The 22120-nt window shown below is 39.1% G+C and overlaps 1 protein-coding gene and 1 pseudogene across 1 annotated transcript; both read right to left on the reverse strand.

Annotated features, from left to right (window-relative positions):
* Window positions 1–4735: 4735 nt before the first annotated feature.
* On the reverse strand, window positions 4736–7282 carry gpr37l1b (G protein-coupled receptor 37 like 1b). The gene is made up of 2 exons (XM_067393657.1): window positions 6653–7282; window positions 4736–5578 (listed from the first exon to the last, which is right to left on the reverse strand). Exons 1-2 carry the CDS (start codon window positions 7268–7270, stop codon window positions 4736–4738), a joined length of 1461 nt encoding a protein of 486 aa, XP_067249758.1. The 5' UTR covers window positions 7271–7282.
* Window positions 7283–16931: 9649 nt separating this feature from the next.
* Window positions 16932–21542, reverse strand: LOC137027431 (kelch-like protein 10; annotated as a pseudogene).
* Between the last annotated feature and the right edge of the window lie 578 nt (window positions 21543–22120).

Here is a 22120-nt window from a genome sequence, read left to right on the forward strand (position 1 = left end):
CACTTTTTTTTTTAAACTTGGAAGTTTAGTCTTTCTAACAACACAAAGTAAATGAGGGGAAAAAAGATTTCATAACTTTTTCCAATGTATTGCATCAACAACCATTGTAAATTGCAGTTTGTAAAGCTTTAGTAGGTCATTTGATTAAAAAGTAAGAGAACTTGATTAAATTGAAAGAAAACTGAGCAATAATATATCTTATGATTTCAAACTCAGTATAGTTTCTGTTTTGTGTTCTATTTCTCACAATCAAAGTGGTTTATTCACACAGCGCCATTCTGTTCTCTTTTGGAACCTTGGCACACAACATGAAGGGGAAAAAAGGGTTGAGATGTCCTGAGCCTACGAGAAGCAGGGAAATGTGGCCTCCACAGAAGCCACTGCAGTACCTACTCTTGTTTTTAGATTACCATGTGCCTTGAATACACAAGTATGACAAGAAAATGCAATGGAAAACTTTTTTCTATCCTTAAACTGGCATCGTGATTTAGTGAATCAGAATGAAACTCACTAGCATTTCCTGTTCTCTATTCGCGGTGGTCCATGGCTCCGGTTGTGTTGTTTTTTGTGCCCAGGACCTCAGTCCAGACCCTGATTTGTATGTTAGTGTACCCAAGGGGCCAAAACTAGTTGCCACAGCAACTGTGTTGAATCTCTCACGGACCCCCCGTCCCCTTCCACCCCCTCTCAGAACTCTGTGAAACAAAACAAACATTGTCCCTTAACAAGGCGCGGAGAGACAGCGTTCTGTTCAGAAGTGCGGGACATTCAGGTCATATTAGTCCTTCCTCATTGAGTTTAGTCTGAGAATAAGAGAGTCCCCACATACAGGACACTCACCACTTTCTCACGTCTGCTGAGGGTGACTTGAAACGGGAAGCCCTGGATTCACCTCACCAGCCTGTCATCTTACCCATGCCAAAACAGCTCTTAAAGGTATAGACATATATTTGATGAGTGCCTCCTTCAGAACTGAAGAAGTGTCAGTAGCTGGAGTTCAAGTTCTGAGACTCTGCGTTTCATCTGTTAATACTCACATTTCAATGCAAAATAGATTCTCCTAAGGGAGCACATTCTTAAAAATAATTTCCAGGTTCCAGAAGAGGGTTAGAAGAACCATTTTCAGAACTGTTCATTGAAAGGTTCAATTCTGAAAATGGTTCTTCTAACCCTCTTCTGGAGGGTTAGAAGAACTTGTAAAACTTGTATTCTACTTGTAAAATATATATAAAAAAATTCTTAGTATGAAGAACATTTTAATAATCTAAGAAATATTTTCCACTGTAAAGAACCTTTTGTGCTAAAGGTTCTTCGTGAAACTATAGATAAAGAAACATTACTATATTTAAGAGTACAGATCAACATTATTAGTCAAACAATGCAATTATACACTGCCCGGCCAAAAAAAAAAAAAAAAAAACAATTAATAGGGAAATACTTAAGAATCTATGAATGGATTATTATTACAGTGAATATTATGTTTCTAGCATGTTTTATTTTTGGCAAGGGTTCTTTTAAACCTTAAAGATGGAGTGTGTAACTTTTCATTTCTTAAACAACCATGCCACATCATGGCAATATTCTAGGATGACAATATCAAGATTCACCAGGGTTAAAACTGTGAAAGAATGGTTCAGAGAGCATGAGGAATCATTTTCACACATGAATTGGCACTGACCTTAACCTAACCCCCAAAATGGCTGCACATCTTGATGGAAATAACATCACAACATTTATTTCCATCAAGAGGTGCATCATTTTTTGGTCAAGATCTTGTATTGACAAAGCAAGAGGTGAGCACTCTGTAAAGTCTCCTCCAGCACATCCCAAAAACTTACACTGAAGTTAAGGTCAGTGCCAATTCATGTGTGAAAGTGATTCTTCATGCTCCCTCACAACATTTCTTTCACAGTTTAAGCCTGGTGAATCTTGACATTGTCATCCTGGAATATGGCCACGATACATCCTAATAAATGGTTGTTTAAGAAATGAAAAGCCACACACTCCATCAATTAGGGTTAAAAGAACAGTTGCCAAACATATAACATGCTAGAAACATAATAATCGCTGTAATAATGATCCATCCATAGACTCTTAAGTATTTGCTTATTAAAATCCAAACTTTTTTGGGGGCCCGGCAGTGTATAACCTTCTTGTCCTCTTGTTGTTTCTTCTCAACATTCATTTTGTGATTTGTTATTTAATGTGAAATGCTGGGTAATGCATTATGCTTAAGATAATAACTCAAATTTGTTTTGAAATTGATATGCAACATAAATGTATACAGTTTCTGAAGAAAATGTGTGTGGTGTTTGCCCCTGCAAATGGGGAAACCTAATTTTTTGAATTAAAGCTTGTTTTCTCTAGCCCTTATAGCTTTTTATAAGTCTTACATTCACAGTGTTGCTATTATGACACATCTTCAGTTACAGTATGGGCAATTATGTATATATTAATATATATTAATAAGAATGATATCAAAAGTCATTTACATTCTGCTCATGCTAAACTCAAACTGACAAGGTCCTGGAAGTGACCTCAATAGCAACATGACATACTGATTGCTTGACAGACCGCATTGAACAACTAATGTGAAAGCTGTCATACCTAATTGGACAGTGAAATAGAGTAAATTTGAATGCAATTGAATTAACATGAAGTAAATAACAATTTTACTTTCCAAATCCAAATATGAATGTTAGAAGTACTTTTCCTAATGGATGTGTTTGGTTTAAATTCGTTGATTTACTGTAGTGTAATGCTTCCTGTCGTTTTAGCATGGAGTGTTGTGAGGAGATTTGTTGATTTGTGGCACAAACTTCATTACAGGGAACAGAGCCTCGTCTGTTCTCCTTCAGTCATTATGGCCAGTGGAGCTCCTCTCTTAAAGCCCTGCTCAACTCTCTAATGAGGCCATTCTCTACCTCTCTCACTTGTCTTCTGAATCTCTGACAGCCTCTGAGCGCTAGCCAAAACCACAAGACAGAAGAGGTCCAACCCCCCCGCCCAACAACCCCAGCAGGAGCACACATGTCGGTCTAACCCAAACATTTGTATCTTTGATTCAGTTTATTATCTTTCATGGTCGACTGAATGTTAGATGATCATTTTGAAGATGAGTTTTTCGAGATTACGTCTGCAAACACACAAGACTAAGGACTCCTTTGATTGTTTAAACTTGCTTCCATGTGCACTGGTCAGCGCACCGACGTACATGACAAGCGTACAAACGTTGTACTATTGACAAATTCTTTGATTCCTACATTGACAAGAAAAGGTGACAAATCCAAGTGGGTTTTTTTGTTCACATTTGGCCATTCTGGAAAAACACGTGAATTTTTCACACGGTATCTTGGCAACTCAGCCGTAGTCTGGCCATTGATATTCACAGTAGAAGCTTCCATCTCCTTTTCAGAACAATAGAAACCTTATGGGAATGAACAAACCAAGTCTGCGAGGACAAATCTTCTCCCTCAGGCCTTGATGGACATTTGAGAGATTAGTACAACTTGTGACACTACTTCTTGCGTTTTCAAAGATGAACGAGACAACATCAATTCTTTAAAGACATTTATTGAATAGAGTTTTATAAACTGTTTATGGACTTTTAAAAGAATTTGCTTATAAAAGCAGCTATGTGCAAAAGTTACAATAGTCCCTTGAGGAGATACGCCATTCAATTTCCGTCTTTTATACTACCATACTACATAATGGGGGTTGGAAAGCTAGTTTGCAGGGTATTTGCTTTCAAAAATGATCTATTTACATTCTAATACAGCTGAGTGCATATATACAGTACAGAAGTTGACAATCAACAGTGTAGATGAATGGTTCAGTGGTTATGAAAAAGTGGCATTAATTAAAATTAGTGATAAATAATGTTTGCCTGAGTAACAGACAAATACCGTACATTTCTGTTTTGCAAGTTTTCCTATTATATGAAGAAGATGAAGTGTTATTTGTGATATGGTAGTATTCACTGCATTTATGATCTCAGAGTGTTTAGCTAAATATTTATACACTTGGAGCTATGTGTAAAATTCATATTTGTCTGTACATAAAAGTAGGACTATGATTGTGGGGCATTTGAAGTCAAAAGTACAATGACTTACTGTAAATGGAGACCCTGGTGATATATTAAAGGGATAGTTCATTCTGACATAATTTTCTTACCCTCATGTTGTTTCAAACCTGTATGACTTTTTCCACTGTTTTTCCATACAATGAAAGTCAGTTGGGTCCAAAACATCACTGGAACCCAATGACTATCATTTTGTTTGGACAAAAAAACCTTGAGACATTTACAAAATATCTTCTTTTATGTTATACAGAAGATAGAAAAGTCATACAGGTTTGGAATGACTTGAGGGTGAGTAAAGGATTGGGTGAATTATCCCTTAAGACTTTATAGGTACATTGAGCCATCCTGAGATATTATAGGGGGAAATAATAATATTTATTTAAATAATAATATAATAATAATATTTATCAGCATAATTAAGAGTGAATTAGCCTTCAGATGCCAAACTTAGAACTGAAAATGTTGTTGTACCCACTAAGTTTGTACCTAAACCATGCAGAATTGAAAACAGGATGTGTTGAGCAATGCTAACTTGCTCCAACATAACAATAATGTAAAGATGGGGCCACTTGTGGATGATGGGAAGAAGGTAGATTGTAAGTGTGGTTCCATGTCATCTCATGATGTCATCAATTAGGGACAGAATCCGCCTACTCAGCTTCCAATAGACAAGATGGTTGAACTGTCCTTGGCTTTGTCGAAAAAAATGGAGGACATATCATTGGTGGTCTTGAGCTTGCCTTCAGCGACATTTTGGGTGGATGAAGAGTTGCTTGGTTGGCATTCTTCACAGCAACAGCAGCAACAGTCCATGAAGGCCTGTCCCAGAGACTTACACAGGCAAAGCAGCAGCACTGGCGTCACGGATGACTTAAAGAATAGGAAAAACTGGTTTATGAGGGCCAGAAGAGAAGACACCTCCTCGGACACCTGGATGGGAGCGTACGCCAAGGTCAGATTGCAAACGTTCTCCGGCAGCGTACAGACACCATAGACCACCGCTAGAGCCATGACCGTACAGTTGAGCTGCCGTTCGACCTGATGAGCGTGCTGAAGCTTTTGTTTTTTGGATGGGGATCGCTCCTCGGGGCGCTTGGGAGAACTTCCGCTCCCGCCGGACACGTGACAGGTGGCCAGTTGACAGAGCAGGGTGAAGACGACGGGTAGACAGAAGTAACAGCCAAAGTACCACCACATGCGTGCGTCATGGTAGTTGATAATGAGAGAATAGATGGATTCAGGGAGGTCTGGATATGGACTCATGATGCAGGTGTCCACTTGGTCACCCAGAGTAGCTGGTGTCACCTGATGCAGCTGCCACAGGAGCAGCTCAGGAGCTGCAAGCACCATGGAGCCAATCCACACCACGGCCAGCTTGGCCAGGACCTTCCTACAGCGCTCAACTCGTCGGGCCTTTGGCAGGGAGCTTGTGGCAGCGTAGAAGCGGTCAATGCCCAAAGCACACAGACTGAAGGTTGTCACTCCAAGAGATGTTACCTGGAGGGTGTGCAAAAAACATTATTGCTATAATAGAGAGATACAGTCAAAAGGAATTACTGGGCACCCATGATAAAAATTGTGGTCAATACCAATAAGGCAGTAATTATTTTGTCCATGTTATGGTCAATAACCATTAAATGCTACTATTATTAAATATTAAAAATATTACAATTGTTTGTCTAAATAAATTAAATGTAAAACACTCGTCATCAGTGAAGATGGGTACTAATATATATATATATATATATATATATATATAGAGAGAGAGAGAGAGAGAGAGAGAGAGAGATAGAGAGAGAGAGAAATTTAACATTGTTATTTAATTATTTTACATTTAAAATTGTTATTAAATTACTCAAGTGAGTGTTAATTGATGACAAAGGTAATCAAATGTAAAAATTGGGGGAATGCACAATTAAATATACAATATTTACTGATAATGTGAAATAAAAAAATCTGTAACATTGCCAAATATATAACCAAATATGGTACATATATAAATATTGTGTATCCCTCTTGATTATTATAAATAATAATCATAGATTTGCATTTTTAAAGATTTTATGGGTTTTTATAATTGTTCATTGTGCGTGTTATATGAAAACATTGAAGTTAAAGGGATAGTTCACCCAAATATGAAAAGTCTGCCATTTACTCACCCTCAAGTAGTTTCAAACCTGTATGAGTTTCTTTGTTTTTTTTTTTTTATTATTTCTTTGTATTTATTTTTCCTACTACGGTAGTAAATGGGGGTTGAGATCTGCTTGATTACAAACATTCGTCCAAATATCTTCCTTTGTGTTTAGCAGAGCAAAGAAATGTATACAGGTTTGGAACAACCCTGAGGGTGAGTAAATGATGACAGAATTTTCATTTTTGGGTGAACTATCCCTTTAAAGATAAAAGATTAGGTTACACAGTTTGTAGTGTTAGTAATCAAAAACGATTACTGTATCTGTCTAAATTTAACAGCTGCTGTGATGTTGGCACTAGCTTAACTTTGGCCACATTTATATTCTTCTGGTAAATTAGACTGTGTGAATATGAACAAGATTGAGACTTTGGCCTCACCTCTATATAAGGCACAACTCTGCAGGAGAAATCCCCCAGCAATCTCTTATTGGTGAGTTCGTTAAAGACCACCACTGGCAGACAGAAGCATAACACCAGAAAATCCCAAAAAGCCAAACTCGCAAGAAAATAGTTCCACGCGCTCCTCATGAAGTAATTTTGCCAAACAATGCACATTACCGCCAGATTACCCACGATGCCGAAGGCAAACACCACAAAAGCCAGAAAAAGAATCCCATAGGCACTGTAAGAGCTGTCAGTGATGGGAAACAAAGGATTGTGGATTTTTGTGATGCTCCTTTTTGTTGGAATGCCATTAGTGATCTGTTCAGTAGTCATGTCAGTGATGTTTCGAGTTTCAGCCAGTGAAGAATTGTGCATATCTGTGAAGGGCACAGGACTTGTAGTTTGTGTGTCCATGGATTCTTCATCTTCCAGAGGGAGCACTTCTTGCTGTGTGCTTTGTTGTGAATCATCTTGACCAAAAGTATCCTCTTTTACAGGTGTCTTGTCTTGCTCTTTCTGCCCTGGACTTTCTCTTTGTGCTTCTGAAGCACAAGTACTCAGAAGCAAAGCAAGAGTCATAAAATAAATCAGTTTATAATCTCTCATCCCCATCTTCAATTCAAAGTCCAGTAAAATATAAATCGGAGGAAACTACTTTACAATCAGTACCTAAAACAGACTGCAGAGGCTGAAGTGAAGACCCTGGTAAAGGCACTGCTGCAGTTTGGGATCCCTTGTGCCAAAAGGCTCTGTTTTCTGCAATCCTGTTGGCCACAGACAGCTCCCTTTGCTGAGCTATGGATGGCTGCTCCCTCTCAATAGGGGTCTATGGAGTCACACCCCCTTTTACTGTTGTACCTCACTGACTGATGGGTGTTATTGCCCTCTGCTGGCATCAAAATAATATTTTAAAGCTATCTATCTATCTATCTATCTATCTATCTATCTATCTATCTATCTATCTATCTATCTATCTATCTATCTATCTATCTATCTATCTATCTATCTATCTATCTATCTATCTATCTATCTATCTATCTATCTATCTAATCTTCTGTCCATCCGTCTGTCTGTGGGAATAGTTTATCATTTTTTAAGATACATATTGCAAATAAATACACATCTACATCTACAGATTTTAAACAAAATTTCTTAGTTACAAAACTACACAGTCTCTCCTTTACAGAATCACATATTCTGCTCTATATTACACTGCAATGTTTAATTCTGCATGCAAACAATTGGGATAACAGACTGACAAACTTGTATCAGTGTATCACACTGAACATTTTAGATACAGATTTCGGCTGGTAAAAATTTACTAGGAAAAGTCAATACTGTAGTACACAATAAGAAAATGAAAATTTGGTCACACTTTATATGGGTGTCTTCATCAACTATGTACTGACATCAAAAGATAAGTACAGTGTACTCATGTTGTATATTGTAAAACACTTGTGCTGCTGTGCTGCTACTGAGGTGGATACAATGTAAAAACATGTATCAGTATGTGCACAATAAATCAAATGATTAATTTACAGTAAATGTTTGTACAAAGTAGTTAAAGACACTTAATATAAAGTGGGATCAAACATTTTTATTTATAGAGCACATTTATTTTTGTTGAAATGTTACATGTAAACTAAAAATTCACAGTTGCTTGTTCATTTTTACATATTCTAACACCACATATTCTTACGTCTTCCTATAACTCTTCCACGACAAGCAACTGTGTATTTTCAGTTTGTATGTAATACATTTCTACAAAAAATAAACAGTTGCTGCTGTTTATGGATTTAGATGTTCCTGCATGTTCATAAATGGCAGTGATTGTGCTGTGCTTTTCCAAACTTGATTGGTTGATTGGTCAGATTGTTATTCCTATTTCATTACAATGGCAAGCCATTTGCCAGTTCAGCAAACATTACAAATATGTCATTATACATGCATGTCTGACAGATTTTGATAACTGAATGGATCATTTTGCATGTGGAGGCTCACACAATGAAAGAATGTTTAGAAGTTGTGAAGAGTTTGGCAGTTTCACTGAGAATTGACTCAGTTTTGAAAAGCCATGTGCATTTAGATTTTGTGCAAATTGTAGACAATTGTACTTACACTTTAACACATGCAAATTGCTTAAATCAATAAGAAATCCAAATCTGATGTGAACAAGAAACTAATTGTTCAGAGACCTGAACTTATAGTTTTGAGAAAAAAGGTCTCATTTGAGAATTTAGCCAAAGCAATTGAGAAAAACTGTAACATACAGGAAGTGACGCTGCACTGTATCTCAGACACTAGATGGTGTTAAGAATTTGTTTAGAATTATTTTAGAGATAAATAGTAATTGTTCAGAATGAGAATGTATATGATTGTGTGTGTGTATGTATAACAATAATAATTATTGTTATCATCACTATTATTTCCAGAAGTCAATAATAACACTCCAAAAATGATTGCAGGCTCAACTGTTTAATGTAAAACAAAAGTTATATTTCCATGTGTAGATTATGCCTAAAACATCACATCAATGCTTCTCACAGAGTTTAGCAAAGACCATTTATGAGTTAAATCAATCATACACAATAATCATAAAAGAGACCAAGACACATTCACCGGTCACCCTGAAAGAAGCCAGTAAATGACAGTAATTAATAAAAAGTTTAATAAAACAATAAATAGTTTACTCAGTAAACAGAATTCTCAGTATTAGATGTTGGTTTGTTGGTCTGCAGATCCCTTGCAAAGTTTGAACCTACAATCTTTTTAATGAACAACACTACACCTGAGAGGAAGTTTAACATTTAGTATACAGCCTCTATTTTGAATGCATTTATTCAGGAAACATGACACTCCATTTGCAGTCAGACTGTCAGATCTGCTAGATGGAGATCATTCACTGTCAGACTCGTCTTGTGTCTGTATGGCGTCTCGTGGAGCAACATACTGTGCAATGTAGCGTATTTATATGTGTTTTTTCAAGAAAATCTATTTCATACATTATTTTTCTATACATTGAATCACTGAAGCTCTAACCTGCAATATGCCCTTTAAGGTGGTGGGTGTAAATTGTAAAGTGCACCGCGACACTTGGACCGCTTCACATTGTATTCCTAACATCGTACTTGATGCTGTTTCAACTGTTCTCTCTTCTTAATCTAATTGTTATGACAGCCCCTAACTGAGCATATAATACTCATCTACCGTTACAGCTATAGGATAGGCCAATTTCACACTTCTGCGTTAGCTGTTTCCGGTAATGGCCGCCGCAGTGTAACTTTATTTCCGGTAAAAATTATGGCGGAGTCCAGTAGCAAGTCGTTCTGTTGTGTGCCTCAGTGTAGCAATTCAAAACAAAAACAACCTATTTAAGTTCACGACTTCCCATCAAATGCACTTCAAAGAAAAAAGTGGGTATGTGCAATCAGAAGAGATGAAGGGCTGACGTTTGTAATTCGAAGAGCCAGCAGGTTAGTCTGTAGTCAACATTTCACCGCTGCTGACTACATTCAGGGAAGTTGTCATCTGAAGGTTGGTGTAGTTCCCAGTCTTTTTCAGAGGAACCATTTTTATGTACAACCTCAAAAGCAGTCTGCATACGAGAGATCTAGCGCTCGACAAGGAGTAGATGTGCGTGCCCAGAAGACTGTGGATGTCCCAACTAGTTTGGAAGTTAGCATCAAGGACCATGACTACGCGGCACACACCCCTCCCGGTAAGTATCTGAGTTTAAGTGTAGATGCAAAATATTCACACAATTGTGTAAATATTTGGGTACTTCAGGAGTCAGAACCTGCACCTGGAAAACATTGTATAATATTCAGTTATCATTATGAACTTGAAAAATATTATGCGAATTTGTACGCTAATGAAGAATAAGACAATAAAATACTTATAATGCATTTAAAAAGAAACAATATCATATACTATTTTGTTTTTGCAAATGTACACATTATATATACTGTTGTTTTTTAGAGCTGCTTTACAACAGATTTAAAGTGTTTGCATCTCTGAATTCACTGTTTATTCTTGTAATGGTGCTTTGAAAAAAATCAGTATTGTATAAAGTGCTACATAATTAAGTTACTTGAGTAGTTTCATGTTTTTTTTCTTTTCATTTCTTTATTTAACCTTTAAATTTGTGTGTCATTTTGTAGGTGCACTGGATGAAGCCTTGGGATACATAGCAGAGCTGGAAACTAGACTAAAGAGAATTTCAATGGAGACACCAACTACTTTTAGTAGGTTTTGTGTGTCTGATCACACAATCCGCTACTACACCAGGTTTCCCTCACAAGAAGTGTTTCAGATCTTCTGGGAGTCTGTTTGTCCATCTACCACAAACCTTGTCTACTGGACAAAAGCACAGAGGATGGGTCAAGAAGCTTCCCCGACACCAAGTCCTGCAAGGAAAATCCAGCTCATTGATGAGCTCTTCATGTACTGCTGCTGTGTATCTACTGGCCTTAGGGAGAGAGTAATTGCTGACATCTTTAGTGTAAGCATGGCCACAGTAAGCAGGACAATCATCACCTGGGCAAATTATCTGTACTTTGTTTTAGGCTTGGTAACCATTTGGATGTCAAGGGAACAAATCAGCTCTTCCATGCCTGAGAAATTCAGGTTATTCAGTCCAAATCTACGAGTAATCCTGGACTGTACAGAAATTCGCTGTGAGAGTCCCACATCTCTGACACTCCACTCAGAGATATTCTCCAACTACAAGAGCACCACAACGTTCAAAGGACTGGTTGGAGTGGCTCCATGTGGTGCAGTGACCTTCATCTCTCGTCTGTACACAGGCTCAATCTCTGACAAAGAGATTACAAGAAAGTCTGGCATCTTCGACCTGCTTGAACCTGGAGATGAGGTAATGGCAGACAAAGGGTTCATTATTGAGGACATGCTTACCAGTGTTGGCGCTAGGCTGATTATTCCACCTTTCAAGCGTGACCGGCAATTCAGCAAGACAGACTGTGAAAAAACACAAACCATTGCACGACTCAGAATTCTGGTGGAAAGAGTGATCCGAAGGGTTAAAGAGTTAAAGATTTACTGAGGTGACGCTCTATAGTTTTAGTGACTGCTGGTCTTGTACTGATCGAGTACTCATCTTCTCATCCCTCCAAGGAAGGACATCCATTTGCCAGAGTCTTTCAACTTGTTCGTACAGAGAAGCAGAAGGTGACAAACTTGTGAACAGACATTGTTGCTCTGTGAGGCAATGTTGATGAGCTTGAACTGGTCCTTGCAAAGTCCATCCCAGGACAGTTTTAATCGCAGCAGGACCTCCTGGTGGGCCCAAGCGAACTGGTTCAACTGGACTAATTAAGTGAGGGCAGTCTGATCCAATGAGCAAAACTGGATGAGCAGCTTCAATCTCTTGGAGGGGAAGTCCTTTAAGGTGATGGCACCTTTTCTGTAAAGCCTTAACAGGATGACAGTGTACTCCAAGCCCCAGCTCTGTTGCAGTGAAAGCTCCACTGATTGGATATATCTTGTTTGGCTGACAGGCTGGTGAAAGGTTGAAGGAAACAGCCGCCCCATGCAGGACCTTTAACTCTTGTCTGACTGTGCGCAGGGGCAGGTCCTCTGGCTTACCTTTCAATTTCAGCTGGTTGGCCACAGTGTGCAGCAGAATGCTCCGTTCTGAGCCATCATCAAGAATGGCATAAGCATTCATGGATCGATCTCCATTTCTTAGAATGACTTTACATATTTTCAACAGTACCTTTCAACTTCCTGGGGGCTTGTCAATGAATAACACATAGTTGGCGGCCTCCCCCATGATAGGACTAGCAGACAGATCCTCTCCTTCCACTGCTTTCTCCTTGTTCCGTACATTAATTTCATGGAGAACAAGCAAGTGACGGCCATTACATGCTTTGCAACGCATCTTGAGATTACACTCTGATGATCTATGGCCTCGTCCAAGTAGAACTTCGGTTCCTTGGTGGAACGACTTTACCTTGGTGGATTCCGTGATGACCAGGTTGTATACCCTCTACCAGAACGGCTTGCACATCTTGTGGAATCTTCTTGCACTTGGATTTCATATTCTAACCAGTCTGAGAAGTCAAGGAGGGTAGGAATCTTTACATCTAATGGATAGATGAATCTTCTGAAACTGCTTCTCAGATCATGTGGCAATTTACTCAGAAGTCTGGACATATGAGATCCACATTTTAATTCCACTTTGCCAGGCTTACCTAGTTGCTGCAACATTCCAACCAAGGATCTCACTCTCAGAGCATACATCCGGAAGGTTTTGATATCTCCTGTGTTGGTGCTCGTTCCCTCCATCAATTCCATTATGCGCTGCAATGCCAATTGATGTGGCTGGCCATACTGCTGATTGAGGGCATCCATGGTGTTAGTATAAGGATGACGTGAACTGCTGTAAGATTCAGCAATTAGCTGAGCTTCTTCAAGCTTAAGATGTTCTAGCAGAATATGGAATTTGAAGCGCTCTGTGGTATCAACCGGCAGAATGTTTTCCAAAGCAATCTTAAGCTGTGCAAACTCTCTGGGGTTTGGGTGAATCATGTCAGGGATCATAGGAGTAGGTCCACGATATACTCTTTCTCAATCAACAGATGAACTTGGAGAGTGGTGGTGCCTTCTCCTATTCTTAAGTGATGGCTTGAGCTGTGGCCTGGAGGAAGATTGTGAAAAGGGAGATGACTTACATCTCTTCTCCTACTCTGTCTTGGTGGACTGGTGTTTACTTTCTGTTGCCTAGATGAGCTCAGGCGCAGGTTTCTCATGCCATCAACAGTAGAGGAAAGACTTTCTTGACTGCTTGAACATTTTGAGCTCTCCACACTGTCTGTTGAACTACCATCTTGCAGTGTATCATGAGATACTTGGACATAATTTGGATTTGACACAGGTTCAGTTAATCTTGGCCTCCGTGGGGCTGGAACTGGTTTAGGGCAGTCTAGGGTCTTTGACTGACCAGGTACAAGGAGTGGAGATGATATTTGAGGAAGTTGTGGCTGCTGATTTTGCCAGCTTAACAATTGTTTCACCTCTGCTTGTAATTGAGCCATCTGTGATGTAAACGTACTGTTGGCCTGCTTAAGATCATCTCTTTCATCTTTCAGTAGGCGTACTGTGGTAATCAGGTCACTGTGGAGTTTCCTTAAATTAGCATTTTTCTCACGTAATGCTTCCACATGTTGGTCCCACCGATCTGTTGTATACCACTGTTGTGAACTGTGATAATCACCATGATATGCTGCTGCCTGTGGGGTGTCAGTCCTGACATCGTCTTCGTCTGAAGCAGCACATGACCTTTGGGAATAGCTGGGTGGTGTTAAGGGTCTAGGTAGGTTATAACCAGTCAAGTCATAATCCAGCAAGTGTGCTAGAAGAGCTGATTGTCTCCTGGGATGCTCAACATGAATGTCATCTGTTGGCTGCATCTCCATAACTGTGGAAAACTCTGGCTCCGGCTCGAAGGACCATAAAGAAAACTGATGAAATCAGTTTAGGGATTGCCAGTGGGGGACTAGTTAACCACAGATGTCCGGTTAGAAACATGGAGAAGCAGCATGAAAGTTCTTTGCAGTTTACTTTTGTACTTTTCCTTGCAAGTACATTTGAGTGAGTATGTGTGTGGGTTTTTCATACTATAGACGCACACATCACCCATCATGAAGGAAGCAAATGTCTGTTTGTTTGCACCAGCTCCATGAGGAGCTATATTCAGGGAAGCTAATCAATGCCACCTGCTGGAAATGGGCGGAGCATAGTGTCCTTGCGTTGCTGCTTTGACAGTGGGCTCTGACATTGGCTGATTGCCAGAGCAAGTCTCTCAGACACTGATACGTTTTTAACACACAAGCTCTTTAAAAACCTTTTCATTCGTTAAATATTTGTAAAAACCCACATACAAGCATAAAGGGTGACCTATTCGGTTGTTAAGTCTGACGTCAGGCGGCAGCGCTTCCGGGTCCTAACGCTCTATCTCATACCTGAAGAAAACAACAAATGGTGCTAATATACACACACAATGTGGTGTAATACTACAAAAAAATTATAATCATCTATGATTCATCTTTTATAAACCGTTAAAATATTTATGTCTGTGACGCTGTGAGCACGGAAACTGTTGTGTACACTGTAAGTATTTAAAATGTTTAACTCATAAATGGCCGTCGATGACATTCTCAAGTGAAATGAGTCGAGGTTTGGACCCGGAAACAGCGTTCCTTACGTCATGACTTAACAAGCGGATATCATTGTTATTTGTTTTTGTTTTTTAAATAATAAAACAAAAATTAGGAAATATAGAGACAAGGTGTAGCATTTATTTATTGTTTTTTTTTTTTTGCATTTGGTAATTATCCACAGCACACTTGCCCACTACTGTGCCCAGACAACCGTCATGGGCACAGTAGTGCTTTACGTTTGACTGAACTGTACAATTGTGTTTTTTGTTGTTCAATAAATATTATTTTATATAACTATGTCCATTAGTGCGTAATATGGATTGAGTGAAAGTTACATTAATACGCCATTAGATGGCGGCAACACTTTACAGGTGAATGAGTCAGTGAGTCACAAGAAAATTGACAGGAACTTTTGCAAAGGAAATTGTTTTAGCGCTGTATGATATGGAAAATTCCCATATCTGTAAAAAGGACAAATACAAGATCGATTTCCTCAGCGGACATTCAAAAAGACTTTTATAATGGATATAATAGTATGGACGTCGACTTGAAGAATGAATGTAATGCAATATATCAGACACAGGTAATAGCCTACTCTCTCAGGCGATCTCTCTCTCGCTCTCTCTTTCAATAGAGGCTCTGGAGGGTATACATCAACGTCACTTTCCTGACGAAAACGCGCTCCCTCAGCTGGACTGAGTGGCAAAAGAACCTGCTGCGTGACTGGATTTAATAGGGGAACTGCAAAAACGAGAGTAAAACTAACGAATACACTAAAGGTTGGAATTGAATGTGTTCCTTACAACTTGTCAAACAAACCTGATCCATGGATATTGACATACGGCCAGAAGTCGTGTTTCCTGACATTTATATGTGCCTGATTTCGACGCCGGGGAAATACATAAAGCAAATCTGCCTGTGAACGCTTTATATAACTCCAATATAGGTAGGTTTAAATCCGCATAATCACTTATATCAGTGTTATATAGGGCTGGCCGATATATCGAATGCTTTTGCCACGCGCATTTCGTCAGTAAAGCCGGTTCCCTGATTACCGCTAAATCGCCATCACCTGCTTTCAAATGGAGCGCCATTTAATAGACAGAGCCGTAGTTCACCGACAAACCACGCAATATCTCGTTCATTATCGAAGGCGATACATCTGCGATATGAACGCGATATTGCGTGGCTTATCAGTGAACTACGGCTCTGTCTATTAAATGCCGCTCCATTTGAAAGCAGGTGATGGCGATTTAGCGCTAATCAGGGAACCGGCTTTACTGACGAAATGCGCGTGACAAAAGCATTCGATATATCGCCCAGCCCTAGTGTTATATATACTGTAATATTGCCCAGCCCTAAAACTTATAGTTTTATAGTATAGTTTTTGTCAGTGTTTATTTAAAAACACCCAATTATGCAGAATGGAAATATTTAATTAATGATTTTTCAAAATAATATATAACAATACAATATATTCGGTATGATTTTACCTCAAAATCCAACAATTTGACACAAAATGATACCTGCAAATCCATGTTTCTTTGCCTGGAGTCCAGCTGTTTGTGTGAATTGCAGCAATCCATTTGCTTTTTTTTTCCTGTTGCTTTCTGCAGTTTTTAAATATATACCTCAGGTTTTGTGTCAAAGCTATTTGTACAGTCAGTCGCAAAGCACTTTCCCGTTTTGGATGCGTTTTGTGTGTTTTTCGCGACATTCACGCTGAAAACCAATGCTGCCGCTCAGTCTTTTGACACTTAGCGGGCATAACCGCAGTCCTAACGGTCGACAGTGACGTCACGTGCATACCCACTATACTGTACAAAATTCAATGAGTTTCAATGGAGGGTCTCAACGTTCCTTCGTTACTAGTTCTAAAGTGACGTTTTAGAATTAGTAACGGAGGCTTGGTCCAACTGTCAACTTGAGATTTGAATCCGTGGCGGAAGGAAGTAGTGCTTCACAAAAGAGGGTTTTAAAGACACTCCGTTGTTATTGCTTTACAGGCATCAAGAGTCTCCAGCAGAAGAGCGTGGAGTCATGGATGAGTGTTCTTACCCTGCCCTGCAGTGAGGTGGTGCTGGCGTTACTCCTCACAGCGTCCACTGATCAGTGTTTGGATCATAGTGCTCAGCTGTTTTATGATGTTGGCGTCCATCAAAACCACCTATGGCATAAATGAACCCGTCCAGAACAGCAAAACCAAGAAAGCATCGGCGTTCATGCATCAGGGCCACCTACAACACATCAGTGTCCAAACACACATCAATACACCATCGCATTAATTCTGTCCTATCATTTGCAAAAATTACAATGGTATTAACATTACATTAACTTTTTTTTAATAATACTTGGAGTACCAGCTCATAATCTTGATTCACACTGACCCAGCGGTCTGCCTTCGAATCATATGCCTCAATCACACCGGTGATATTGTTGCCGCTCCATCCTCCGATGGCCAGTAGTATTGCAGAAGGCAAACGTGGACGTCTCAGTTGACGTACAGAGTTCTGAGCTGATGGGTTCATCCGTGTCGAAGTCAAACAAAGTCTTCATGGCACTGATGATAACAGGCCTTCTCCTGATTAACATTCAGCTCATCGTTATCAATGATTTCTCCAAGCTGTTCCACCGAGAGCTCCAGGAACTCCTCAGGTATGGGGAGAACCTCCTCAAAGTGTTGCAGGATTTACTGTAGTACTTTATGGTGGAGCTTGATGCAGGAGTAAAAGTCCTTTGCAAACCTGCAGACGCCAATGCATTTCGTTTGGCATAAACATTCCTCCAGGAACTGACAGCATGCATCTACAAGGCCTGCCACCAAAAACTGATCAGCTGCCACCAGGAGCTCTAACATTCTCTTCTTTAATGAGTGCAGATTCTGTGTACGTGTATTGAATTATCGGAGACGGAGTCTTGGGACACTCCTGGAATTTCATAGATTTCATGTTTTGCTCTGCTCCAATTGTCAGAAAAAAGAGCCCTGTGAACGAATTTGACAAGGAAATACAGGCAATAATAATGAGCCTATGTTACACAAGATGGAAAAATAACTTTTCATTATTTACATTTAAATTTCAGCCAAATTTTCTCATGTAGGAAACCATATGCTGCTTTAATAAATGGAAATTAGTACAGACACTATAACAGATTAGTTTCATATATTAAATTTGATAACTTCCTTGATTGCAACTTCAATTCTAGGGCTGCACGATTAATCGTAATTTAATCGAAATCGCGATTTGGCTTAAGTGCGATTATGACATCGCAAAGGCTGCGATTTTTAATGATATAAATATGTACACAGCGTGTTAGTGAAGAGCTGCTCTGTGATCAGTAGTAAATGACGCTTCATCTGAGAGCACTGCATTAGAAAACGCAACACACGTCAAATATACAAACTTTCCAAACTTGAGAAGCCTTTATGAACTTCTTTTCTAACAAAAGACAACATTTAATGTGGTTTACTGCAAACTCACTTCATAACGTAAGTTGAGTGTTTGAAATAGCATTTTGATTAGCATTATACTTTATTATTACGGAAATACCCGAGAAGGCTTGTAGAAAACAACATATAAACTATGTATTGTATAATATAATAACTTTTCATTATTTACATTTAAATTTCAGCCGAATTTTCTCATGTAGGAAAACATATGCTGCTTTAATAAATTGAAATTAGTATACAGATACTGTAACAGATTAGTTTCATATATCAAATTTGATAACTTCATTGTTTGCAACTTCAATTCTAGGGCTGCACGATTAATCGTAAATGAATGAATATCGTGATTTGGCTTAGTGCGATTATGACATCGCAAAGGCTTCATCTGAGAGTACTGCATTAGAAAACGCAACACGTCAAATATACACACTTTCCAAACATGAGAAGCCTTTATGAACTTCTTTTCTAACAAAAGACAACATTTAATGTGGTTTTACTCCAAACTCCCTTCATAACGTCAATTGAGTGTTTGAAATAGCATTTTGATTAGCACTGAATTATAAATATACTTTATTATTACGAAAAATACCTGAGAAGACTTGAAGAAAACAACATACCATGTATTGTTGTAGTCGTCTGTTTATTTTATTCATGTTTAATCAATCAAAGCGTTTCTTCCTTCTTTTTATTAAGTCACAGCAATAGCATGATGCCCATTGGGGATTTCCTGGAACAGAGATTGTTATAGTGATGTGTCGTTCTTGAACGATTTGTTTATTTTGAACGAATCTTTAATGTGACTTAGAACGAGTCGTCACGGGGAGGTGATTCGTTCAGTCGCGCATGCGCAATATTCTATAGGTTCTGTACTGCTAGTAGTAGTTCACCTGTTGATTAGTTCATTTCATGAGTCTTTCGGGTTTTGAGTCGTTCCTTAATCACGTGACAGTCCCATACACTAATATATTAGACCAATATATCAAGTCTGCCTAGGAAAAACAATTATTATACCAGCAAACTCAAAATTGGAGTAAAAATGAACAAACTGAACACACGCAAATGCTGAAAGTCAGAACCAATCAATCACAGAAAGCGTTCGCTCACTGCCGACACTACATTCAAACGGCTGCATTCGTTTAACATTGTAAAAAACCATTGATGCTTTTGGGAAACGCAGCCCAGAACAATGCTTAACAGAAGACAGAACAACATAATATGTTTGAGTTATTTCACAACAAACAACATGAAATAGTAGCCTACATAGTTTTTTGCAATTACATTTATTTAAAATGAACATTAAGTTCGTATTAATGTTCTGTTCTGTAACTACACTTTCAGAATACAAAGTTTGCATTTTATGGGTGCAACAGCCTGTCACTGGCAGTCCCTTATGAAACCTAACCATTACTACAGTGACCATAGTTCAGCTAGGCCTACAGTATTTGTAGATTTCCATGGTTACCACAAGTAAACATTGTAACCATGTGTAAACAAAAATGTAATCTAATAAATTACAATTAAGGCATATTAAATATTAAAATACCTTTTAAAACATAATGTTAAGTGGGTACCATTACCCATTTTACTCATAGTAATTCAATAATTTAAGGACTTAAATTAATAATTTAATAACTTAAATTCAGTATCGTATCGGTATCAATATCGGCGATATTTGTACTATACTGTACAAAATTCAATGCGTTTCAATGGAGGGTCTCAACGTTTTCTTCATTACTAGTGCTAAAGTGACGTTTTAGAATTGGTAACGGAGGCTTGGTCCAACTGTCAACTTGAGATTTGAATCCGTGGCGGAAGGAAGAAGTGCTTCACAAAAGAGGGTTTTAAAGACACTCCGTTGTTATTTTTATTTGTTTACACACTCGTGCCATCGAACGGTTATATAAACGCAATATCACACTCATAGCCGTGGCTGTATATCAGCACACTGCGATTACCTATGGCAAAATCCTACGGACGAATCCCAGCCGTGCTGATATACAGCGATATCGCATGGCTACGAGTGTGATATTGCTCATATATATATATATATATATATATATATATATATACACACACACACACACACACACACACACACATCAATAATACTTAACACTGACGTGTGTTTAATACTCACAGCATACACTAGATCACCATAAGCAACACCCCTGCGGCATCTTCTCATGGGAGCGTTGAGAGTCCACTGGTCTGTTTCAGGGTTATAGCTCTAACCCAGTAGAACCATCACAGACATAAACCTGACAAACACACACAAATATAACAAGCATGATGTTTGTGCACAATCATCACAGATTGTTTACAACATTCAGAATATTTTATATGACATTCCATTTTTCTTATTTACACTATATGTTCCCAAAATCCACCATTTCACCTCTCCTTCTGCTTTACAGGCATCAAGAGTCTCCAGCAGAAGAGCGTGGAGTCATGGATGAGTGTTCTTACCCTGCCCTGCAGTGAGGTGAAACCTGGCGTTACTCCTCACTACATTCCGGGGCGCCGTCAGCGTCCACTAGGGGTGTGACGAGATCTTGTGGCACGAGATCTCGCGAGACTAATATGTGACGAGATTTCTCGTTGAGGCGAAAAGTAAAGGTGTGTTCGACATCGGCTGCGGCTGGATGCAACCGATCGGCGAGAGTAGCCGCGTGCAGGCGGGGAGGAGCTGAAAACGGAGACGTGAAGTCGGACACTTTCTGCTTCTCGTAATGACGCTCACGCTGCGTTTGCATACTTTATCACAGCTTAAGTGAAATAAATGCAATATTTGACTAATACACTGATGTTTCAGAGACCTTTTCATTCAAAACTTCATGTACTGCTTACAGCGTCTGTTTTTACAAGAATAAAGTTCAACATAAGCGTATGTTATTTAAATAACAATGGGGTCTTTGTTTTTTATCCGTTTTATTTTGATAAACATGACACAATACAACATCGCGACTACATGAAAAGAGCTTTAGCTGTTATAAAAACACAGATTTTTAAGCATTAGTGGAGCTGAAGGCGTGATAATAAACACGAAACACACGTGATCGTTGTCATGCGGTGAATCCGGCCAATCATGAAACAGCTGTGTCGTCATCAGCGCTCGTGCAGCTCCTCTTGAGAAACTGCGCTGGCTAACTCAGGCGGCTGATCTCGAATCGCTCTCGCGGTACTTTAAAGCCACACGTCACAGTCACATGATGTCAGCGCTGTCTCAAGTCGGACAACATTTCTTACCGGCATGCACTGCTTCAAGCCAGCCGCCGATCGGTCTTTGCGGCGCTGCATCAAGTCGAACAAGCCTTAAGGCTTGGTTGAGATGAGCAAATTCTGCGCAGAACCGATCACCGGTGATCACCGCGAGATGCATGCCGGTTAGAAATTTGTCCGAGGGTGGGCCGCCTTGCTCTGATGTCATGCTGACGTATGTCAAAAACCTCTCGGGAGGGCGAGGCGGCCTCATCGGATTCTGCCGTCCATCAAAACCACAAATGGCATAAATGAGCCAGTCCAGGACAGCAAAACTAAGAAAGCATCGGCGTTCATGCATCAGGGCCACCTACAACACATCAGTGTCCAAATACACATCAATACACCATCACATTAATTCTATCCTATCATTTGCATAAATTACAATGGTATTAACATTACATTAACTTTTTTTATAGTACTTGGAGTACCATTATTCAGTACTATAATGCATATCGAAGTAAAATCTGATACCATAGCTGTACCACAGTCCTTTTTGTAAAAGAAATGGAATTAAAGTTATACATGCTGATCTACAACATTACTCACCTCATGCCAAGTCTTAGTTCCATCCATCCA

Source organism: Chanodichthys erythropterus, chromosome 9 (assembly GCF_024489055.1).
Source record: "Chanodichthys erythropterus isolate Z2021 chromosome 9, ASM2448905v1, whole genome shotgun sequence".
Taxonomy (NCBI): Eukaryota; Metazoa; Chordata; class Actinopteri; order Cypriniformes; family Xenocyprididae; genus Chanodichthys; species Chanodichthys erythropterus.

Excerpts from the sequence above, each read along its gene's own strand:
- gpr37l1b (XM_067393657.1), bottom strand. The coding sequence starts at position 7,270 with ATGGGGATGAGAGATTATAAACTGATTTATTTTATGACTCTTGCTTTG. Across the intron at positions 5,579-6,652 it reads GAGTTGTGCCTTATATAGAG|GTAACATCTCTTGGAGTGAC; the intron begins GTGAGGCCAAAG and ends CACACCCTCCAG.